This window comes from Malus sylvestris, chromosome 8, assembly GCF_916048215.2.
Source record: "Malus sylvestris chromosome 8, drMalSylv7.2, whole genome shotgun sequence".
In the NCBI taxonomy this organism is placed as follows: domain Eukaryota; kingdom Viridiplantae; phylum Streptophyta; class Magnoliopsida; order Rosales; family Rosaceae; genus Malus; species Malus sylvestris.
The window spans coordinates 29,630,530-29,649,859 of record NC_062267.1 but is presented as its reverse complement, the minus strand read 5'-3'; the positions used below and the strand labels follow the sequence as shown (position 1 = coordinate 29,649,859).

Genomic DNA, 19,330 nt, shown 5'->3' with positions numbered 1-19,330 from the left:
TTTAAGTAAATTAATCATCCTTTAATTTTTAAAATTTTGTCTAAAATTTAGTTTTCCTAGTATTATACCACTCTTAATAATAATAGGTTCTTGTGGCAGTGATGGGAGTGAAGGGTAGTTGGCTTGTTAGTCCCCACATAAGATAAGAGTTTGGTACCGCACCTACCACCCAAATATCTGACCCACATTTTCCACAACACAATATGACCATATATTTCTGTGTGTATATTGTTGTAAATAATGGGTATGTTTGCCCACATGTGTGTACTATATACTCACAAGCTAAATAGTAATGTTTTGTAATTTTCCATTGAAGTGGCTCTATAAATAGAGCACTTCATTTGTGCAAAAGAGTGAATAAGAAGAAGAAAGAAAAGAGAAATATATCTAATAACAATAATATACATTACTTCCTCTGCAACAGCTTGTGTTGGTATAATACTCTGCAACTGCTTCGTTCCTGTCCCGAGTAAAGGTTATCTCTCTATAAATTTTGCCTATTTATAACACGTTATCAGCACGACTCTCTAATCATTTCTCATTTCCTTTCACCGAAAGAAAAAAAAAATGTTTCCTCTAAGGTTTTTACTGTTCTTCTTCTTCCTCTCCCTCAATTGCTGGGTATACCCTCGCGAAGAACTATTTGCACCATGTTTACTTCTAGTTCTCCAACTAACATTCACTTATATTCTTGATTTCTTGTTTGGTGTAGATATTGACTACTAACCCACTGATTATTTATGCAATCCAAGATTGTGCGGTTCTATCGCCTATCTTGGACTGCAGATCTAATTTTACTGCAAATTTTAAGTGGAGCGGTATAATCGCCCGCTCTATCCTGCATATTTAAATTTGCCCGTTATTTAATTTTATCGCAATTTTAGGTGGTGTGAGATAATCACCCACCCTGCTTTGCATATTTAATTTTATCGCAATTTTAGGTGGTGCAGTATAATCGTCCACCCTGCTTTGCATATTTAATTTTATCGCAATTTTAGGTGGTGCGGTATAATCGTCCACCCTGCTTTGCATATTTAAATTTTATCGCAATTTTAGGTGGTGCGGTATAATCGTCCACCCTGCTTTGCATATTTAAATTTTATCGCAATTTTAGGTGGTGCGGTATAATCGTCCACCTTGCTCTACATATTTAAATTTTCCTGCTGTTTAAAGTAGTGCGGAATAATCACCCATCCTATACTTATTTCGATGAGAATGGTGCGGTACAATTGCCCTTCTCATTAATTGTGTAAATCTCGAGCCTGAAGTTTCGAGGTACTTATCATTTTGGCCTGAAGATCAAAAATTTGTAAGAACCAGAAGTTCTAACAATATATTTCTCCAGTACACATATTACTGCAAGTTCTTACACACCTCATTTTTCTTTCAGAAAAGAAAATGGCAAACTTGGCAAAGCTTGATTTTGCTGCCTTGGACATTACTGGAAAGAATTACCTTACATGGGTACTGGATACCAAGATCCATCTAGAAGCAGCAAATCTTGGAGATACCATCAAGGAAAAGAGCAGCTCATCCTCTCAAGATCGGGCAAAGGCCATGATTTTTATTCGTCGCCATCTTGATGAGGCACTAAAGAGCGAGTACTTAACGGTTGAAGATCCGTTAGCCCTTTGGAATGCCTTGAAAAGCAGATACAATCACCAGACAACGGTGATTCTTCCAAAAGCTCGATATGACTGGACTCACCTAAGGATCCAGGATTTCAAATCAGTGGCTGAGTACAATTCGGCGTTGTTCAGAATTACCTCTCAGATGAAACTCTGTGGGGATACTATCACTGAGGAGATGTTATTGGAAAAGACTTTCAGCACATTCCACGCCTCTAACATGGTACTGCAACAGCAGTATAGAGCGCGAGGCTTCACTGAATACAACCAGCTGATATCTGTGCTCCTGGTAGCTGAACAGAACAATGAGCTTCTCATGAAAAACCATAATTCCCGACCTACTGGATCAGCACCATTCCCAGAAGTGAATGTTGCTTCCCTTGAAAGGAATACCATATCCTCCCGTGGCAATAATTACAAAAGAGGACGTGGCCACAAGCAAGGTCGGTGGAAAGGGAAAAGCAAGAACCATGGTGTCCAGTTTCACAACCAGGTTCCAAGGTATAATCCAGGCCCGAGCTTTAAAAATACCAATCGCCAGAAAGGAAAAGCTCATGTGAACACTCCTAGAAATCATGAAGGAGGTTGCCATAGGTGTGGTGGCAACGGACATTAGGCGCGTACTTGTCGCACCCCAAAGCATCTGGTGGAACTATATCAAGCCTCCTTCAAGGAGAAGGGTGTCGAGATCAATTTCCTTGACCAGGCTAAACCAATGGAAACCCTTGATCCAGTGACCAATTTATCAGGACAGTTAAACACAACCCACCTGGATGCTACAGACTTTATTAATGAAAGAGGGAATGAAGTTTATGGGTCCGATTGAATTATTTATGTTTAATGTACTCATGTTATTTGTACCTGTGGTTTAATGCTCGCATTTTCAATTCAATAAAAGTAGTATTCCAGTATGAATAAACAGCTTTTTCTTTACTCAGAGATCATGGATAAAAATTATGGTTATTCTCAAAACAAGATCAATGGCGGAGACTTTTGTCTTGCAGATAGCGCAACCACGCATTCAATACTTCGAGATCGAAAGTATTTCTCGAATTTGGTACTTGCAAAAGTAAAGGTAACAACAATATCAGGACCATCAGATGTAATTGAAGGCTCAGGAAAAGCCCAGATTATGTTACCAAATGGAACAATATTGTCTATAAAGAATGCATTATATGCTACTCAGTCCATTCGAAATTTGTTGAGTTTTAAAGACATACGTCTAAATGGATACCACCTTGAAACGAAAAGTGTATAAAATGTGGAATATTTATGCATTACCTCCAATGATACCCAGAAGCGTATATTGGAGAAGTTGCATGGTTTATCGAGTGGATTGTATTGTACATACATAAAGACAATTGAGGCATATACTGTCATGAACCAGAAGTTCATTGATTCAAAGGTTTACATGCTTTGGCATGACCGTCTAGGTCATCCAGGATCTACCATGATGCGTAGAATCATTACCAACTCTAATGGACATCCATTACTGAGCAGACACATTAATGTCTCGAATGATAAACCTTGCAAGGCTTGTTCCCAAGGGAAGTTGGTAATTAGACCATCACAACTAAAGGTTGATGATGAATCCCCATCATTTTTGCAAAGAATTCAAGGGGATATTTGTGGACCTATTCAACCACCTTGTGGACCATTTCGATATTTTATGGTTTTGGTTGATGCATCTACCCGATGGTCACATGTTTGCCTATTGTCTACTCGAAATGTAGCTTTTGCAAGACTTCTTGCTCAGATAATTAAGTTGCGAGCACAGTTCCTAGATCATCCCATTAAGTCCATTCGACTTGATAACGCTGGTGAATTTACGTCTCAAACCTTTGATGATTACTGTATGGCACTGGGCATTAATGTTGAACACCCTGTTCCTCATGTCCATACTTAAAATGGTTTAGCAGAGGCATTTATCAAGCGGCTTCAATTAATAGCCCGCACTCTGCTCATGAAAACAAAATTGCCAGTTTCTACATGGGGACATGCCATATTACATGCTGCATCATTGGTTAGATTGAGACTCATAGCCAACCACCAATACTCATCAATACAACTCGTGTTTGGACATCAGCCAAATATTTCACATTTACGAGTTTTTGGTTGTGCTGTTTATGTGCATATTGCACCACCACAACGAACTAAAATGGGACCTCAGCGCAGATTGGGAATTTATGTGGGTTTTGATTCACCATCTATCATTAGATATTTGGAACCTTTGACTGGTGATGTGTTTACAGCTCGTTTTGCTGATTGTCATTTTGATGAGACAGTTTTCCCGTCGTTAGGGGGAGAAAAGACCGTTCCAGAAGAACGACAAGAGCTAACATGGGTTGTTCCCACCTTATCTCATTTTGATCCAAGAAGCACTCAATGTGAAAACGAAGTGAAAATGATCGTTCATCTTCAAGGTATTGCTAATCAAATGCCAGATGCATTTAATGATGCTTCGAAAGTGACACAGTCATATATACCGGCTGCAAACGCACCTGCAAGAATTGATGTCCCTGTTGGACAAAATAAAGTGGCAGCGAATGATTCATCCAGTGCATGCCTGAAGCGTGGTAGACCCCCAGGTTCAAAATATTCAGCCCCTCAAAAGAGAAAGATGAGGGCCCAATTGAACCCAAATGATATCATTCAAGAAAAGGAATTGAATGATTAATCCACAATTCATGACTCTGTACTTCCAGAAAAAGAAAATGTCTTTGATGAGACACATGTCCCTGAAGAGACAGAAGTACATGAAAGCAAAGAAATATCCATAAATTATGCATGTACTAATGAATTGTGGGATCGAAATGAAATAATCATCGATGACATGTTTGCATTTGCAATAGCCACTGAAATTATATTAAGTGATGATATTGAGCCCCGCTCTGTTGATGAATGCAAACAGAGACAAGATTGGCCTAAGTGGAAAGATGCAATCCAGGCAGAATTAAAATCCTTGGAAAGACGAAGTGTTTTTGGACCAGTAGTCCAAACCCTGCCTGGTGTGAACCCCGTAGGTTATAAATGGGTATTCACAAGGAAACGCAACGAGAAAAACGAGATTGCAAGATATAAAGCACGACTCGTTGCACAAGGTTTTTCACAAAGACCTGGAGTTGATTATGAAGAGACATACTCTCCTGTAATGGACACAATTATGTTCCGTTACTTAATAAGTTTGGTGATTTCAGAAAAACTTGACATGCGACTTATGGATGTCATCACCGCGTATCTATATGGAGAATTAGATACTGACATATATATGAAAGTCCCAGAAGGACTTAAGTTGCCTGAAGCAACTAACAAACCACGGGGTATGTTCTCAATCAAATTAAGGCGATCACTATATGGGCTGAAACAATCTGGGTGAATGTGGTATAATCGTCTCAGTGAGTATTTGATTAAAGAAGGATATGCCAACAATGTCATCTGCCCTTGTGTGTTCATTAAGAAATCAAATACTGGATTTGCTATAGTGGCAGTATATGTCGATGATATGAACCTAGTTGGAACCCCTGAAGAGCTCAACAAAACTGCTGAATATCTAAAAAGCGAATTTGAAATGAAAGACCTTGGGAAAACCAAATATTGTCTAGGCCTGCAGATCGAGTATTGTGTTAGTGGAATTTTGGTCCATCAATCAGCTTACATTGAAAAACTACTGAAGCGATTTGGCATGGACAAGGCTTATCCACTTAGCACCCTAATGGTCGTTCGTTCTTTAGACATTAAGAAAGATCCATTTCGTCTAAAGGAAGATGATGAACTGGTCCTTGGTCCAGAAGTACCATATTTGAGCGTAATAGGTGTTTTATTGTATTTAGCACAATGTACTAGACCAGATATAACTTTTTCAGTTAACTTGTTAGCCAGGTACAGCTCTGCTCCAACAATTCGTCATTGGAAGGGAGTCAAAGATGTTCTACGATACCTTCGTGGGACAACAGATATGGGTCTCTTCTACTCAGACAAACCCACAAATGAACAAATCCTTGTTGGATACGCAGATGCTGGTTTTCTCTCCGATCCGCATAAAGTCTGCTCACAAAATTGATATGTGTTCACTAATGGAGATACTGCAATTTCATGGCGATCAACAAAGTAAACGCTAGTTGCAACATCTTCCAATCATTCGGAAATAATTGCTTTACATGAAGCAAGTCGTGAATGTTCTTGGTTAAGATCAATGATCCATCACATCCGGAATTCATGTGGTCTACCTTCAAAGACAGACACTCCAACTGTCATCCATGAAGATAATGCAGCCTGTGTCGCCCAGATGAATGAAGGATTTATCAAAGGTGATAAGACTAAACACATATCTCCAAGATTTTTCAGCGCACATGAGCTTCAGAAGGCTAAAGTTATTGAAGTCAGACAAATCTGTTCCAATGAAAATTTAGCAGACTTGTTCACCAAATCTCTACCAAAGTGCACATTTCAGAAGTTGGTACAGGGAATCGGATTACGTCGGCTTACAGATTTGAAGAATGCGGAATCAAGAGGAGATACAATTTAGGGGGAGCATCCATGATACATGCATGTTGTACTCTTTTTCCTTCGCTTAGGACTTTTCCCACTGGGTTTTTCCTATCAAGGTTTTAACGAGGCAACCTAAGCATGCTCAACACCATCCGGGTAAAGTTGTACTCTTTTTCCTTCGCTATGGTTTTTTCCCACAGGGTTTTTCCAAGCAAGGTTTTAATGAGGCAACTGATGTTGATATGTGGGCATCCAAGGGGGAGTGTTGTAAATAATAGGTATGTTTGCCCACATGTGTGTACTACATACTCACAAGCTAAATAGTAATGTTTTGTAATTTTCCATTGAAGTGGCTCTATAAATAGAGCACTTCATTTGTGCAAAAGAGTGAATAAGAAGAAGAAAGAAAAGAGAAATATATCTAATAACAATAATATACATTACTTCCTCTGCAACAACTTGTGTTGGTATAATACTCTGCAACTGCTTCGTTCCTGTCCTGAGTAAAGGTTATCTCTCTAAAAATTTTGCCTATTTATAACATATATGTATATATAGATATCTATTATATATAAAGAGAGAAGAAAAGGTGAATAATGAATAGTGTTTTGGTGTCATCAAGTTTCAACAAAAAAAATCTATTATATATAAAGAGAGAAGAAAAGGTGAATAGTGTTTTGGTGTCACCAAGTTTCAACAAAAAAGAATTGGTCAAAAATACCCCCCAAACAAAAAACTTCAAAGGCACCTCAAAATAATGCATCACATAAGGTAGGGGTATTTTTGTCATTTTAATAGTATTTTTTAATAATTAAATTATTTTGTGGTTTTTCTTTTAAATTAGTCCATCACAATAGGATAGCAATAATTTGATTCAATTTATCTATTTCTAAACACGTTCAAAACATCTTAAGAGACGTGTAATACCGGTTATAAAAAAAAATCATTAACATGCGGATAATAATGTGATTAAATTAGTTGTCAAATGATTGTTTTTTATTTTTTTTGTAATAAATGATATTATTTATACTAAGAGGAAGAGAGGTGCGTTTAGCCTCACAATAAACTAGCAGCAATGTGATTCAATCAGTTATTTATTAAATATTATTTTTTCTATTTTAAACATGTTTAAAATATCTTAAGAGGTGTATAATCCTGATTATAAAAAAAGTCGTTCGCACGCTGTTGTAGCGGAAAATTTCGGATGCTCCAATTCTCCACCAACAAGTAATCTTGAACAAGTTGAGAAGCCTTGGACACTATCTTCGCTTGTCAACAATGAGAGCAGGGGGACCTGCAAGAAAACACTCCAACGCTCAAGTCGGTCGTTGTTCAAAATAATTGCAAGACATTGTAAAGCTATCTAATACTTCCCCTCTCCTCCTCCCATGCTGATGAGATTATTGCCCTTTTATAGGCATTCAACTCTTGGGCTCCAAGTTCCACTCTCCTTCTATTTCTCCATGTTCCATATAGTGGGTATTATGTTGCTCCATTATAGCTCCACTCCTCATGTTTGGTGTGTTAGTGGCTTATTTAGTGGAGGAATCATTTTTGGCTCCCAAACACGCGGATAATAATATGATTAAATTGGTTGTTAAATGATTTTTTTATTTTTTTAACAAACCATATTATCTATACTAAAAGGGAGGGATGTGCTTAGCCTCATAATGAGTTAGCAATAATGTGATTCAATCAATTGTCTATTAAATAATATTTTCTCTATTCTTAATGTAAATTCTATAAAGATTGATTTTATTATGTGAATTTAGCTGCTTTAATTGGTTTATGAGGGGTTTCTTCTAGCATGATTTAAGATTATTCATTTACTTCAAATATTTGACTTTCCTCTTGTCAATTTACACATATATATACTGTTGACGTACAAAATCAGTGAGGACTTTGGTACAACATAAAGTGTTAAGTTTGTGACCTTCGCTAGATTGCTTCGGTCACTAGTGTGGATAAGTATGTAAATGGATAGAGACAGGGAAGCAAACACAAGATGTACGTGGTTCACCCAGATTGGCTACGTCCACGGAGTAAAGGAGTTCTCATTAATTGTGAAGGGTTTACACAAGTACATACGTTCAAGCTCTCCTTTAATGAGTACTAGTGAATGATTTAGTACAAATGACATTAGAAAATATTGTGAGAGAATGATCTCTATTTATAGAAGAGAGTTTCTAGTTTCATTCTGACATTGACACATGTCGTGTTGTGATTAGCTTCTGATGTTGACACGTGTTGCGCTATGATTGGCTTCTGATGTCGACACGTGTCGCGCTGTGATTAGCCTCCTGGTTAGAGGGAAACTCTTCTGGGTCCTTGACTGTATAACGTTGACCGGTGCTCAGTAGTTTCGGGATTGGTCAAGTATGGTACAAACAATGCTCCCTTAAGTTCCCGAGTGAGGGAAGCTCCTCGGTTGGGGACTTGCAAGATCCAAGCCATTAAGTAATCATGAAACTTCTAAGTACCGAAGTGTGGTATCATTTTCACTTGCCTTATCTGTCTCATATGTAGATGTGGCATCTTCTCTGGAAGTACTTTTCCTCCATCCATGGGTGGTATCTTTAACTGATGAAGATGCATAAGGTAATGTATCAATTTCACTTGAAGCTTACTTGTAGTTTCGGGCTTGGTCAAGTGCGATACAAACCCTATAGTAGGAGTCCCTCAAGTCGCCGAGCTAGGAGATTTGCCGAATGAGGTAACAGACAAGGTAAGCAATCAGACTTCCAAGCAAGCAACCTGGATTGGAGGTTCGACTTTGGCTTCCGGTTGATTGTTCTCCTTCTCCTTGTGTCGTAAACAGCAACAAGGATAAGGAGAAGCAAATGGAGAATAGATGATATGAGATACTTTTGCTTTTGAAGAAGTAACTTTCCACAGACTTATTCTTGAACTGGGCTGGAAGGTTTTTTGGTTTCATTAAGAGTATAAGGCCGACTCAAGAATTTGAGGGTTAAAACAAGTCCATCAAATCTAGAGTACGTTCGACCATGATGATATGTGATACTTTTGCTGTTGACAAAGTAGTGGATGTATCGACACGCGTTCTGTTACGCTTGTCTCCACATGCTTCCTTGTATCATTCTTACTTGCCCTATCTATTCCTCAGGCAAATGTGGTATCTTCTATGGAAGCATAAGATGTTGAAGATGAGTACTTGAGAGCAATGTCAGGTAAGTAATCAGGCAAGGCGTTCCAGGCAGTCAGTTCCTGACTAGAAGCTTGATTTCAAGTGCTGAGTGATTGCTCTCTTTCTCCTTGTCTTGCAGGTAAGAACAAGACCAAAGGAAAAGACAGGAAAAAAAATATGATATGGGATACTCTTACTTTTAACCCTAATGATATGAGATACTTTTGCTCTGGTGTGGCTTGTTTGCAGAGGTATTATCGGGAGGAAAATAAGTTGAGTATTTCGAGAAACTCTGTTGAGAGTGCCATCTCGAATGTGAAGAAAAGTTTAGCATTTTTTTTATTTGTAGGTCTGCCTGGTTGTGGAGGATAGAGGTCGACATATATAGGAGTCTCCCTAACAACAAGTAGTAGTGTTATTCCTTTACCCTTCTTGGTCATAGCAATGTAGTGGGAGCTGCAAGCTTCACGTGTTTTAACTTTGTCAGAGCACTTTGAAAAAGTGGTATGTGGTATCTGGAAAGCTGATGTTGCGTGTGAAAATTGCAGACAAGCTTTATCCAAGGAAATCTGGCTCTCGAAGTTCGGAGAGCGGTGCCTCTTCTGTTTTTGAACAAGCAATCTTGTCGAGGATCTGGCTCTCGAGATTCAGAGAACGGTGTCTCTTCAATTTTTGAGAAAGTAATCATGTTGGGAGTCTGACTCTTGAGATTCGGAGAGCAGTGTCTCTTCGATTTTTGAGAAAGTAATCATGTTGGGAGTCTGGCTCTCGAGATTCGGAGGGCAGTGCCCCTTCGATTTTTGAGCACGTAATCCTGTTGGGAGTCTGGCTCTCGATATTCGGAGAGCGGTGCCTCTTCGATTTTTGAGAAAGCAATCATGTTGGAAGTCTAACTCTTGAGATTCGGATAGCAGTGTCTATTCAATTTTTGATAAAGTAATCTTATTGAGAGTCTGGCTCTCGAGATTCGGAGAGTAATGTCTCTTCGATTTTTGATAAAGTAATCATGTAGGGAGTATGACTCTTGAGATTCGGAGAGCAGTGTCTCTTCGATTTTTGAGAAAGTAATCCTATTGGGAGTCTTTTCTCGAATGTGAGTAAAGGTTGGGCATTTTTGCCAGTCTGCCTTGCCATAGAGCACGGAAGTTGACACACATTGGGACTTTCTAGTTATCAAGCAGTGGTGTTGTTCCTTTACCCTTGTGGGTAATAGTAGGGTAGCTAGACCTTCAAAATTTATGTGTCTAAACTTTGTCAGAGATCTTTGACAAAGTTATCTGTGGTACCCGAGAAGCTGATGTTGGGTGTGGAAAGTGGTGCCTCTTCGGAATCCGGAGAGTGGTGCCTCTTCGATTTTTGAACCAACGGCCTTGTTGCCCTTTCTTTTATAAGGGCACCAATTGTGTGCAAGAAGTACATTCAGAGAGTTATTGCTTGTAGGATTTTTCCCCTTACTTCAGAGATTTATTGCACCTCATTTCTCCTTCATCATTTCTGAGAATGTCTGGCCCATCTGACCGTCATTTTGACTTGAACTTTGGTGAAGAGGCAACCATGCCTTCTCAAGACAACATATGGTGCCCATCCTTCTTATCCCCTACTGGTCCTCTTACCGTTGGGGACTCTGTTATGAAGAATGATATGATCACTATGGTGGTGGCCAAGAACTTTCTCACTCCCAAAGATAACAGACTACTTTCCAAACGGTCTGATGAGTTGACTGTTAAGGATTCTCTGGCTCTCAGTGTTCAGTGTGCAGTGTGTCTAATATGGCCCAATGCTTATTTGCTTGAACCTGCCAAGTTCAATCATTAGCGGCTGAAGTGATAAGTCTCAAACAGGAGATCAGAAGGCTCAAGCATGAGAATAAACAATTGCACAGGCTCGCACATGACTATGCTACAAACATGAAGAGGAAGCTCAACCAGCTGCAGGAATCTGATGGTCAGATTTTAGTTGATCATCAAAGGTTTGTGGGTTTGTTCCAAAGGCATTTATTGTCTTCATCTTCTAGGGTTGTACCGCGTAATGAAGCTTTAAATGATTAACCTTCGGTGCCTCCTCCTTCTGGGGTTCTGCCTAGTACTGAGGCTCTGAATAATCACCCTCTGGTGCCTCCTCTTTCTGGGGCTCTGCTGACTGCTGAGACTTCTCCTGAGCAACCTTTGTGAAGGCTCCCTCTTGTTTGTTTATTTTGATTCATGTATATGTACATATTTGTAACTTTTCGGAGATATCAATAAACAAGCTTTGCTTCATTTCAACGTATTGTGTTAAATACACCAAGGCCTTCTTCACTAAGTTCTTTGAATTTTTCCTTTTGTTGAAGCTTGTATGTTAAAGCTTTGTGAGTGAAGCATGTAGGTTGAGGTAGTGCTCCCTTAATTTCCCGAGTGAGGAAAACTTCTCGTTTAGAGACTTGAAAAATCCAAGTCACTGAGTGGTCTTGAGACTTCCAAGTATCAAGGTGTAGTAGCATATGGTAGGAGTCCCCCAAGTCTCCAGTCGAGGGAGTTGACAAATGAGGCATTTCCTTTCTAAGTGGTAGCCCAAAACTCCTTATTCATATATATTTGTTATGAAAGTTGTTAGACCCAAAGAAGAAGAGGCCTAGGCAATTTTTTTTTTCGAAATTTTTTTTTTTATTTTTTTTTAAATTTTCGAATTTTCGAATTTCTGAAGAAAAAAAAATATATATATATATATATATATTAAAGCTTTGTATGTGAAGCTTTTGTGTTGAAGCTTTGTAGGTGAAGCTTTGAGGTTGAAGCTTTGTTGGGTACCATGAATTGATTTTGCTTCACGGTAGCTTGATCAAGATAGTGTGAAGCTTTTGTAGGTGAAGCTTTTGTGTTGAAGCTTTGTAGGTGAAGCATTTATGAGTGAAACTTTTGTTTGTGAAGCTCTTGTGGTGGGGGAAGCTTTTGTGGTGGGGGAAGTTTTTGTGGGTGAAGCTTTTGTTGGTGAAGCTGTTATGGGTGAAACGTTTGTGGTGGATGAAGCTTTAAGCTTTTGTAGGTGAAGCTATTGTGGGTGAAGTTTTTGTAGGTGAAGCTTTGGAGTTGAAGCTTTGTAGGTGAAGCTTTAGAGTTGAAGCTTTTGTTGGGTACCATGAATTGATTTTGCTTCACACTATCTTGATCAAGATAGTGTGAAGCTTTTGAGAATTTGTAGTTGTCCTCCATTGATGAAGCTTTTGTTGGTGAAGCTTTGGAGTTGAAGATTTTGTTGGGTATCATTAATTGATTTTGCTTCACACTATCTTGATCAAGATAGTGTGAAACTTTTGAGAATTTGTAGTTGTCCTCCATTGATGAAGCTTTTGTTAGTGAAGCTTTGGAGTTGAAGCTTTTGTTGCGTACCATGAATTGATTTTGCTTCACACTATCTTGATCAAGATAGTGTGAAACTTTTGAGAATTTGTAATTGCCCTCCATTGATGAAGCTTTGTTGAATTTCCCTTCTTTTTTTTTTTGGGGAAACTAGAAATTTGAAAATGTGGGAGAGACAACATATACAAATTTTGCTTCCACACTATTAAGCAAGAGATTGTGATGCAAGCCACACCTTGTAGTAGTCGAAGGTTTGGATGAACCATATAAATTGAATTTGCTTCGAACAGTCTTGAATTTGCTTCGAAGATTTGAGAATTGTAGTTGCCCTCCATTGATGAAACTTTTGTTGGAACCATAAATTGGTTTTGCTTCACACTGTCTTGATCAATAGTGTGTGAAGCTTTTGAGAATTGTGGTTGAACTCCTTTGATGAAGCTTTTGTTGGCACCATAAATTGGTTTTGCTTCATACTGTCTTGATCAAGAATGTGTGAAGCTTTTGAGAATTGTGGTTGCCCTCCATTGATGAAGCTCTTGTTGGCACAATAAATTGGTTTTGCTTCACACTGTCTTGATCAAGAGTGTGAAGCTTTTGAGAATTGTGGTTGCCCTCCTTTGATGAAGCTCTTGTTGGCACCATAAAATTGTGTTGCTTCACACTGTCTTGATCAAGAGTGTGTGAAGGTTTTGAGAATTGTGGTTACCCTCATTTGATGAAGCTCTTGTTGGCACCATAAATTGGTTTTGCTTCACACTGTCTTGATTAAGAGTGTGTGAAGCTTTTGAGAATTATGGTTACCCTCTATTGATGAAGCTCTTGTTAGCACCATAAATTGGTTTTGCTTCACACTGTCTTGATCAAGAGTGTGTGAAGCTTTTGAGAATTGTAGTGTTTGCATTGTTACAGAGAGGAAATGTCTGAAACAGATGCAAGAGGGCTGAATAGCTTGATCTTCGTATGCCATGCACTGAAGTTGTTGTTGTCTTGCAATAAGACTTGGTTGGTGACAATAACGCTTGTTGGGCATAAGTGCTCCCCTAGTTGAGTTGTCAAGCTTGAGGGTTTTTTATTATTTATGAATGCTAGGAGTTCACATGTACAAGTTGTAACACTAGTCTTCTAGTAGGTGGAATGAATGGTGAGTTTCTTTCATCACTTGGTTGATGGTACAAATGTGAGTTCCTTCATCACCTTTCATCACATTTCATCACCTGGTTGGTGGCACGAGGATGAGTTTCTCTTCACCTGGTTGGTGGCATGAATGGCAAGTTGCCAAATGATATTAGAGTATGGGTTGTACATTTCATCACCTAGTTTGTGGCATGAAGGAGAGTATGGGTTGTACATTTCATCACCTGGTTAGTGGCATGAAGATAAGTTCCTTCTTCACCTGTGGCAAGTTGCCAAATGATATTAGAGTACGGGTTGTACATTTCATCACCTGGTTGGTGGCATGAAAGAGAGTATGGGTTGTACAGTTCATCACCTAGTTGGTGGGCTAAATGGCAAGTTGCCTAATGATATTAGAGTACGGGTTGTACATTTCATCACCTGGTTGGTAAGAATAAGGGCAAGATGTCTAGGAACATTGTAGTAAGTGTCGAATGACACAAAGTATGTTGAACCCTTTCAAAGCACAGTTGGCTTATGTATGGACGTGTTGGAATATATGATGTTTATGTATGAATGTGTTGGAATGTATGATGTTTATGTATGAATGTGTTGGAATGTATGATGTTTATGTTGACTGATATGAGTGATGCTTATGAATGTTTTGCTATGCATGAAGGGATCCATGCTTTTGATATGTGAACCATGTTAGTTATAACCCTTAGTATCACATACTTCGTGTCAAAGTACGCATGTTGAAGCTCTGAGTTGGAGTATAAAGGTAGGTCAGCGTAGACCGAATGTTCCAGTGCTAGGAACGCAAAAGACTCAGAAGAAGTTGTCTGAATTCCCTTTTCTTTAAATATTTGCCGAATGGCTTGTTTGACAAAAGATATCAAGCGGTTGAGAGTCAAAACATTTGTAATGTGTATGCCTTCTTATAATAGCAATTCCTTCAGTACCTAGTCTTCCACTTTGAAATAGTAAGGCTTGGCCCCATAGTCATAATAGTCGATGGTACGTTCACCCCTGGTTGTCTTGATACAAACTTGTATCCCTCTTGTTGTAATGGGCTTGCTGAGAGTAAAAATCATTCCTCTTACCAAGAGACAAATACGTTTGGTGACTTAGTGAGTAGCTAAATGAGGCAGGAGATGATGCAATGGGTGTCTGAATGGCCAAGATTTCCTCACTTGGTAGAACTTGACTTCCACTTCCCACTTGTTGATAAGGGTTAACCATATGAGGGTTCCCTTGGTATGTCATTGCTTCGGTGGAGGCATAGTTGTAAGCATGTGCCATCACCTCAGAGTAAGTCTTCCAAGTGTTGGCATTGATCATGTACTTGCAGAAACAATCACGTAAGCCTGCCGTGAATGCCTTGAGGGCGGTCTTATCATCTGCTTCAGCATAGCGAGAATACTCATGGCTGAAGCAACCGGCATACTATCGTAGTAACTCATCCAGCTTCTAGCGAATAGTGTACAAGTCATCTGCAGAATGCAAGTGATCGGTCTGGAAGATGTGTTGAGAAACAAACAATTTCCTCAGTTCCTCAAATGAGTCTACTGTCTCAGGTGGAAGACGGCAATTCCAGTTTAGAGCTTCGCCAAAGAGAGTGGAAGGGAAGAGAAGACATCGATATTCGTCGGTGTGCATCCGATATGCCATGGTGGACTCAAAGAGGTTAAGGTGTTCAATTAGGTCATCCCTTCCAGTATAGAGTTGTAAACCAAGCTTTTGTTTTATCTTCGCTTGAAGGGGGTGTCGAGGATCCTCATTGTGAGAGGGCCAGGCCTGGGTTGGTTCCAGTTAGGTATCTCGGCCTGACGTTCGGCCTTCAACTTGTTTACTTCCTCAAAGAGCTGTAGGACAAGGGAGTCCTGAGTGGAGTCATGTACCACTGGAATATTCTTTCGTAAGTCTTCATCGTTTATTGGAAGTAGGAAAGTTTGAGTAAGAGCTTGCAGTTTTTCCTTGGACTCGCCATACTGACTTCTAGGGCGAGTTTTTCGGAATACCTCAGAGTTCCCTGTACCTTCATGTTCATCTGGAACTTATCGTTCATTCTCTTGATTGGCAGCTGGCCTGAGTCGTGGGATGGGACTGAGTCTTTCAGAAACCCTTGGGTCATTGATCTTCGAGCATATGTAGAGGGGATTCTCTCGACGTTGCTTTAGGAAGCCTCGGCAGTCGCGATAAACGGCTTTCGATCCTTCCAACCCTTCTGCAATGAGGTGTCTTCCTCCACTTCTCCTGCTTCGGGTCGAAGCATCTGGGTTGAGAGAAGTCTCATGTTGATCAATGTTTTGATGTTTAGCTTGCTTCTCATCAGGGATACCCATGTTGAAGAGAGGTGACCCTTCATGTTGGGGGGCACCCAAATGATGGTTGATGTCCACAGGGGTAACGAGCTCGCGTGTTTGAGCACGCCTAGTTTTGTGGAGCGTCTTAAAGAGCTTCTGATACTGCTCCTGGAAGACCTCATTCTTTATTGCTATCTTATTGTTCTGAGCTTCTAGCTCATCGACTTTAGCTTGAAGAGCAACCTTCGTTCCTTCCTTCTTTCGTTGCTTCGCACTAGGTGCAAGATGGGTGTCATTCTGTGTGTTGTGGCTTCCTTCGCTCCCCATGTTGAAGAGGGATGCCTGGTCAAAAGAGAGTGTACGAATGGTGGAAACCACTTTGACAAAGCTTAAGAGAGTGGGAATAAGTGTCGTTTCCCACAGACGGCAGCAAATGTTGATGCACAAAATCAATGAGGACTTTGGTACAACATAAAGTGTTAAGTTCGTGACCGTCGCTAGATTGCTCCGGTTACTAGTGTGGATAAGTATGTAAATGGATAGAGACAGAAAAGCAAACACAAGATGTACATGGTTCATCCAGATTGGCTACGTCCACGGAGTAGAGGAGTTCTGATTAATTGTGAAGGGTTTACACAAGTACATAGGTTCAAGCTCTCCTTTAGTGAGTACTAGTGAATGATTTAGTACAAATGACATTAGGAAATATTGTGAAAGAATGATCTCTATCTATAGAAGAGAGTTTTTAGTTTCATTCTGACATTGACATGTGTCATGTTGTGATTGGTTTCTGATGTTGACACATGTTGCGCTATGATTGGCTTCTGATGTCGACACATGTCGCACCGTGATTGGCCTCCTAGTTGGAGGGAAACTCTTCTGGGTTATTGCCGGTATAACGTTGATCGGTGCTCAGTAGTTTAGGGATTAGTCAAGTATGGTACAAACAGTACTGTTGGTACCATACATACTGGGCCTCAGACTTTGACGCATTAGGCCTCAACATTTGGGCCTCATCACCCAGCCCATAATTATGTAAAAGAATGAGCCCCTTATTCTATAAAAGGGGACTCCTCCCCCCTCACAAAGAGGACTCTGTGAACCTAACAGTTGACAATACCATCACAAACATAACAACACTCTCTTCCTCAGGGGGACTTCCCTTGAGCTTGTAATACATACATACAGTTACAAAGAAATACAATCAACATCAGTGTGGACGTAGCCCAAACATTGGGGTGAACCACGATACATCTTTGTGTTCTTGGGTGTTAGCATGATTCACGGTCGGATTTACGTTGTTCTAAGACCTTCCGGTTTTGTGCATCAACATTTGGCGCCGTCTGTGGGAAACGACACGAAAAGTTATGTCGGTTCTCTTTCATTTTTTCACCTCCGTCGTGAATCTGCAAAAACCCAAGAACCCAAAGCTTTCCTAGAAAACTCATGGAGCCACACTCTCTCTCACTTAGTCTCCATCTGAAACACACAACACAACACAACACCATCTCTCTCTTCCTCCTCCGCGCACTCTTACCGTAAATCTAGAGAGAGAACCCTACCCTAAAACCACAGAGAAACAATCAGCCATGGCGGGCAGCTCCGCGGTAACAACGAACCTGGAAGATGTGCCCTCCGTCGATCTCATAACCGTGCTCCTCCGCCACATGAAATGCTCCACCAAAGCCAACAAGCGCCTTATTCTTATCGGCCCACCCGAATCAGGAAAAGGTACCCAATCACCTATAATTAAGGATGACTATTGCTTGTGCCACATGGCTACTGGTGATATCTTGGGAGCCGCTGTTTCTGCTAAGACTCATCTTGGGGTTAAAGCTAAAGAGGCTATGGATAAGGGAGAGCTTGTTTTCGATGACTTGGTTGTTGGCATCATAGGTGAAGCAGTGAAGAAGCCTTCATGTCAGAAAGGTTTCATTCTTGATGGATTTCCAAGGACTGGTCCAAGCAGAGAAGGTCTGCATTCTTTGGCATCTGTGTATATGTTACAGTCGGTATGCTTCCATGTGGCATATTGTATATGTTACAGTCGGTCTGCATTCTTTGGCATCTGTGTATATGTTACAGTCGGTATACCACTAATGATGGGTGAAGTGACGGGAGAGTAGTGATCCACTACCCCACTGAAAAACCCACCAACTTTTGCAAAAGATAATAACTTTACTTTGTTATTTAATATGTTATTATTATTGTATAATATTTGTTACATGATTGCGATATTTCACAAAACTTCACTATTGCTAATGGAATAATAAAATTGAAAGGTTGGAATCAATCATGATGTTGAAAAAAAAATTAAGAATAAAAACACAAAAGAGGAGCTTACCTCCACGGATTGGGTATTGCTAATGGAATAATAAAATTGAAAAGTTGGAATCAATCATGATGTTGGAAAAAAGAAAATAATAAAAACACAAAAGAGTTGTAAAGTGGAGCTTACCTCCACGGATTAGGTATCTTTACTTGAATATATTAGACTTTCTTCCTTCTTTCAAAGCCTTCCTTATATCTGCTGCTTTCCAAGATGCATACTATTGTTTCTGCTCAAGCTGTAAAAGATCATAAAGATGTCAGTCACCCTCAAAATCCAATTGTATAACCTTCGAGTTAGTAATAACATACCGAAAATAAAAATGTACACCACAAATCATTTAGATGGAGTCATCTAATCCTAACAAAAAGGATAATGACACATAAAGTGGCATTGCGAAATAGAATTAGAAACTCACATCCAGCTTCCTACTTTTGCTCTAAACCTTCCCCACAAACATCCTGATGATATCTTTACTTTTCCTTTTTTATTTTTATTTGCTGAAAGTGGATGTGAGTTGTCAGTCGAAAATATACAGGCTAGTCCGCACGATGTCTTTATATTATTTTATTATTTGATGTCTACATCACACACACTAAGAACATCATTACAGGCTACATATTGTGCAATATTTATTCATTACCTAGTGACATATGATTGTCTTTAAACTATGTCACTTATACAACATGTGATTTACCACACGACTAAATAAATTATTTATTTATAGAAGGCACATAGTACAATATTTTGCCTTGACAAACTTTGTTAATTTGATTTATTCATTATACGGTCTTACTTATACTTTCATTTATTGTCAGGAATTATTGAGCAACTAAATCCACTGATCAACATTGTTGCTGATTAAAGAAGTCTACCAACTTATAGACTGATGAGCCACGTGCTCATGGTGATCTCTTGTTTGATCGGACACCCACTTGCTTGGACATTCGCTTATTGGGACACCTATGTGCTTGGACCCAACTCGA

The 19,330-nt window shown here is 39.6% G+C and overlaps 2 protein-coding genes across 5 annotated transcripts; both read left to right on the top strand.

The window, feature by feature from the left end:
- The first annotated feature begins 287 nt into the window (after positions 1–287).
- LOC126631624 (uncharacterized) lies at positions 288–2,547 on the top strand. 4 transcript variants are annotated; one of them, XM_050301749.1, is made up of 2 exons: positions 288–475; positions 1,391–2,547. In XM_050301749.1, the coding sequence occupies exon 2, from the start codon at positions 1,399–1,401 to the stop codon at positions 2,242–2,244; it is 846 nt and encodes a 281-aa protein (XP_050157706.1). In that variant the 5' UTR covers positions 288–475; positions 1,391–1,398; the 3' UTR covers positions 2,245–2,547. The 4 variants fall into 4 exon arrangements, with proteins under 4 accessions (XP_050157706.1, XP_050157705.1, XP_050157704.1 ...); XM_050301748.1 differs by having other exon boundaries at positions 288–941; positions 1,115–2,547; XM_050301747.1 differs by having other exon boundaries at positions 288–941; positions 1,057–2,547.
- Positions 2,548–17,584: 15,037 nt separating this feature from the next.
- Positions 17,585–18,159, top strand: LOC126633373 (adenylate kinase 4-like). The gene has a single exon (XM_050303951.1). It carries the CDS (start codon positions 17,605–17,607, stop codon positions 18,139–18,141), a length of 537 nt encoding a protein of 178 aa, XP_050159908.1. The 5' UTR covers positions 17,585–17,604; the 3' UTR covers positions 18,142–18,159.
- Positions 18,160–19,330: the final 1,171 nt, after the last annotated feature.

What these genes read in the sequence shown, in the direction of transcription:
- LOC126633373 (XM_050303951.1), top strand. Translation starts at nt 17,605, where the DNA reads ATGGCGGGCAGCTCCGCGGTAACAACGAACCTGGAAGATGTGCCCTCC.
- LOC126631624 (XM_050301749.1), top strand. Translation starts at nt 1,399, where the DNA reads ATGGCAAACTTGGCAAAGCTTGATTTTGCTGCCTTGGACATTACTGGA.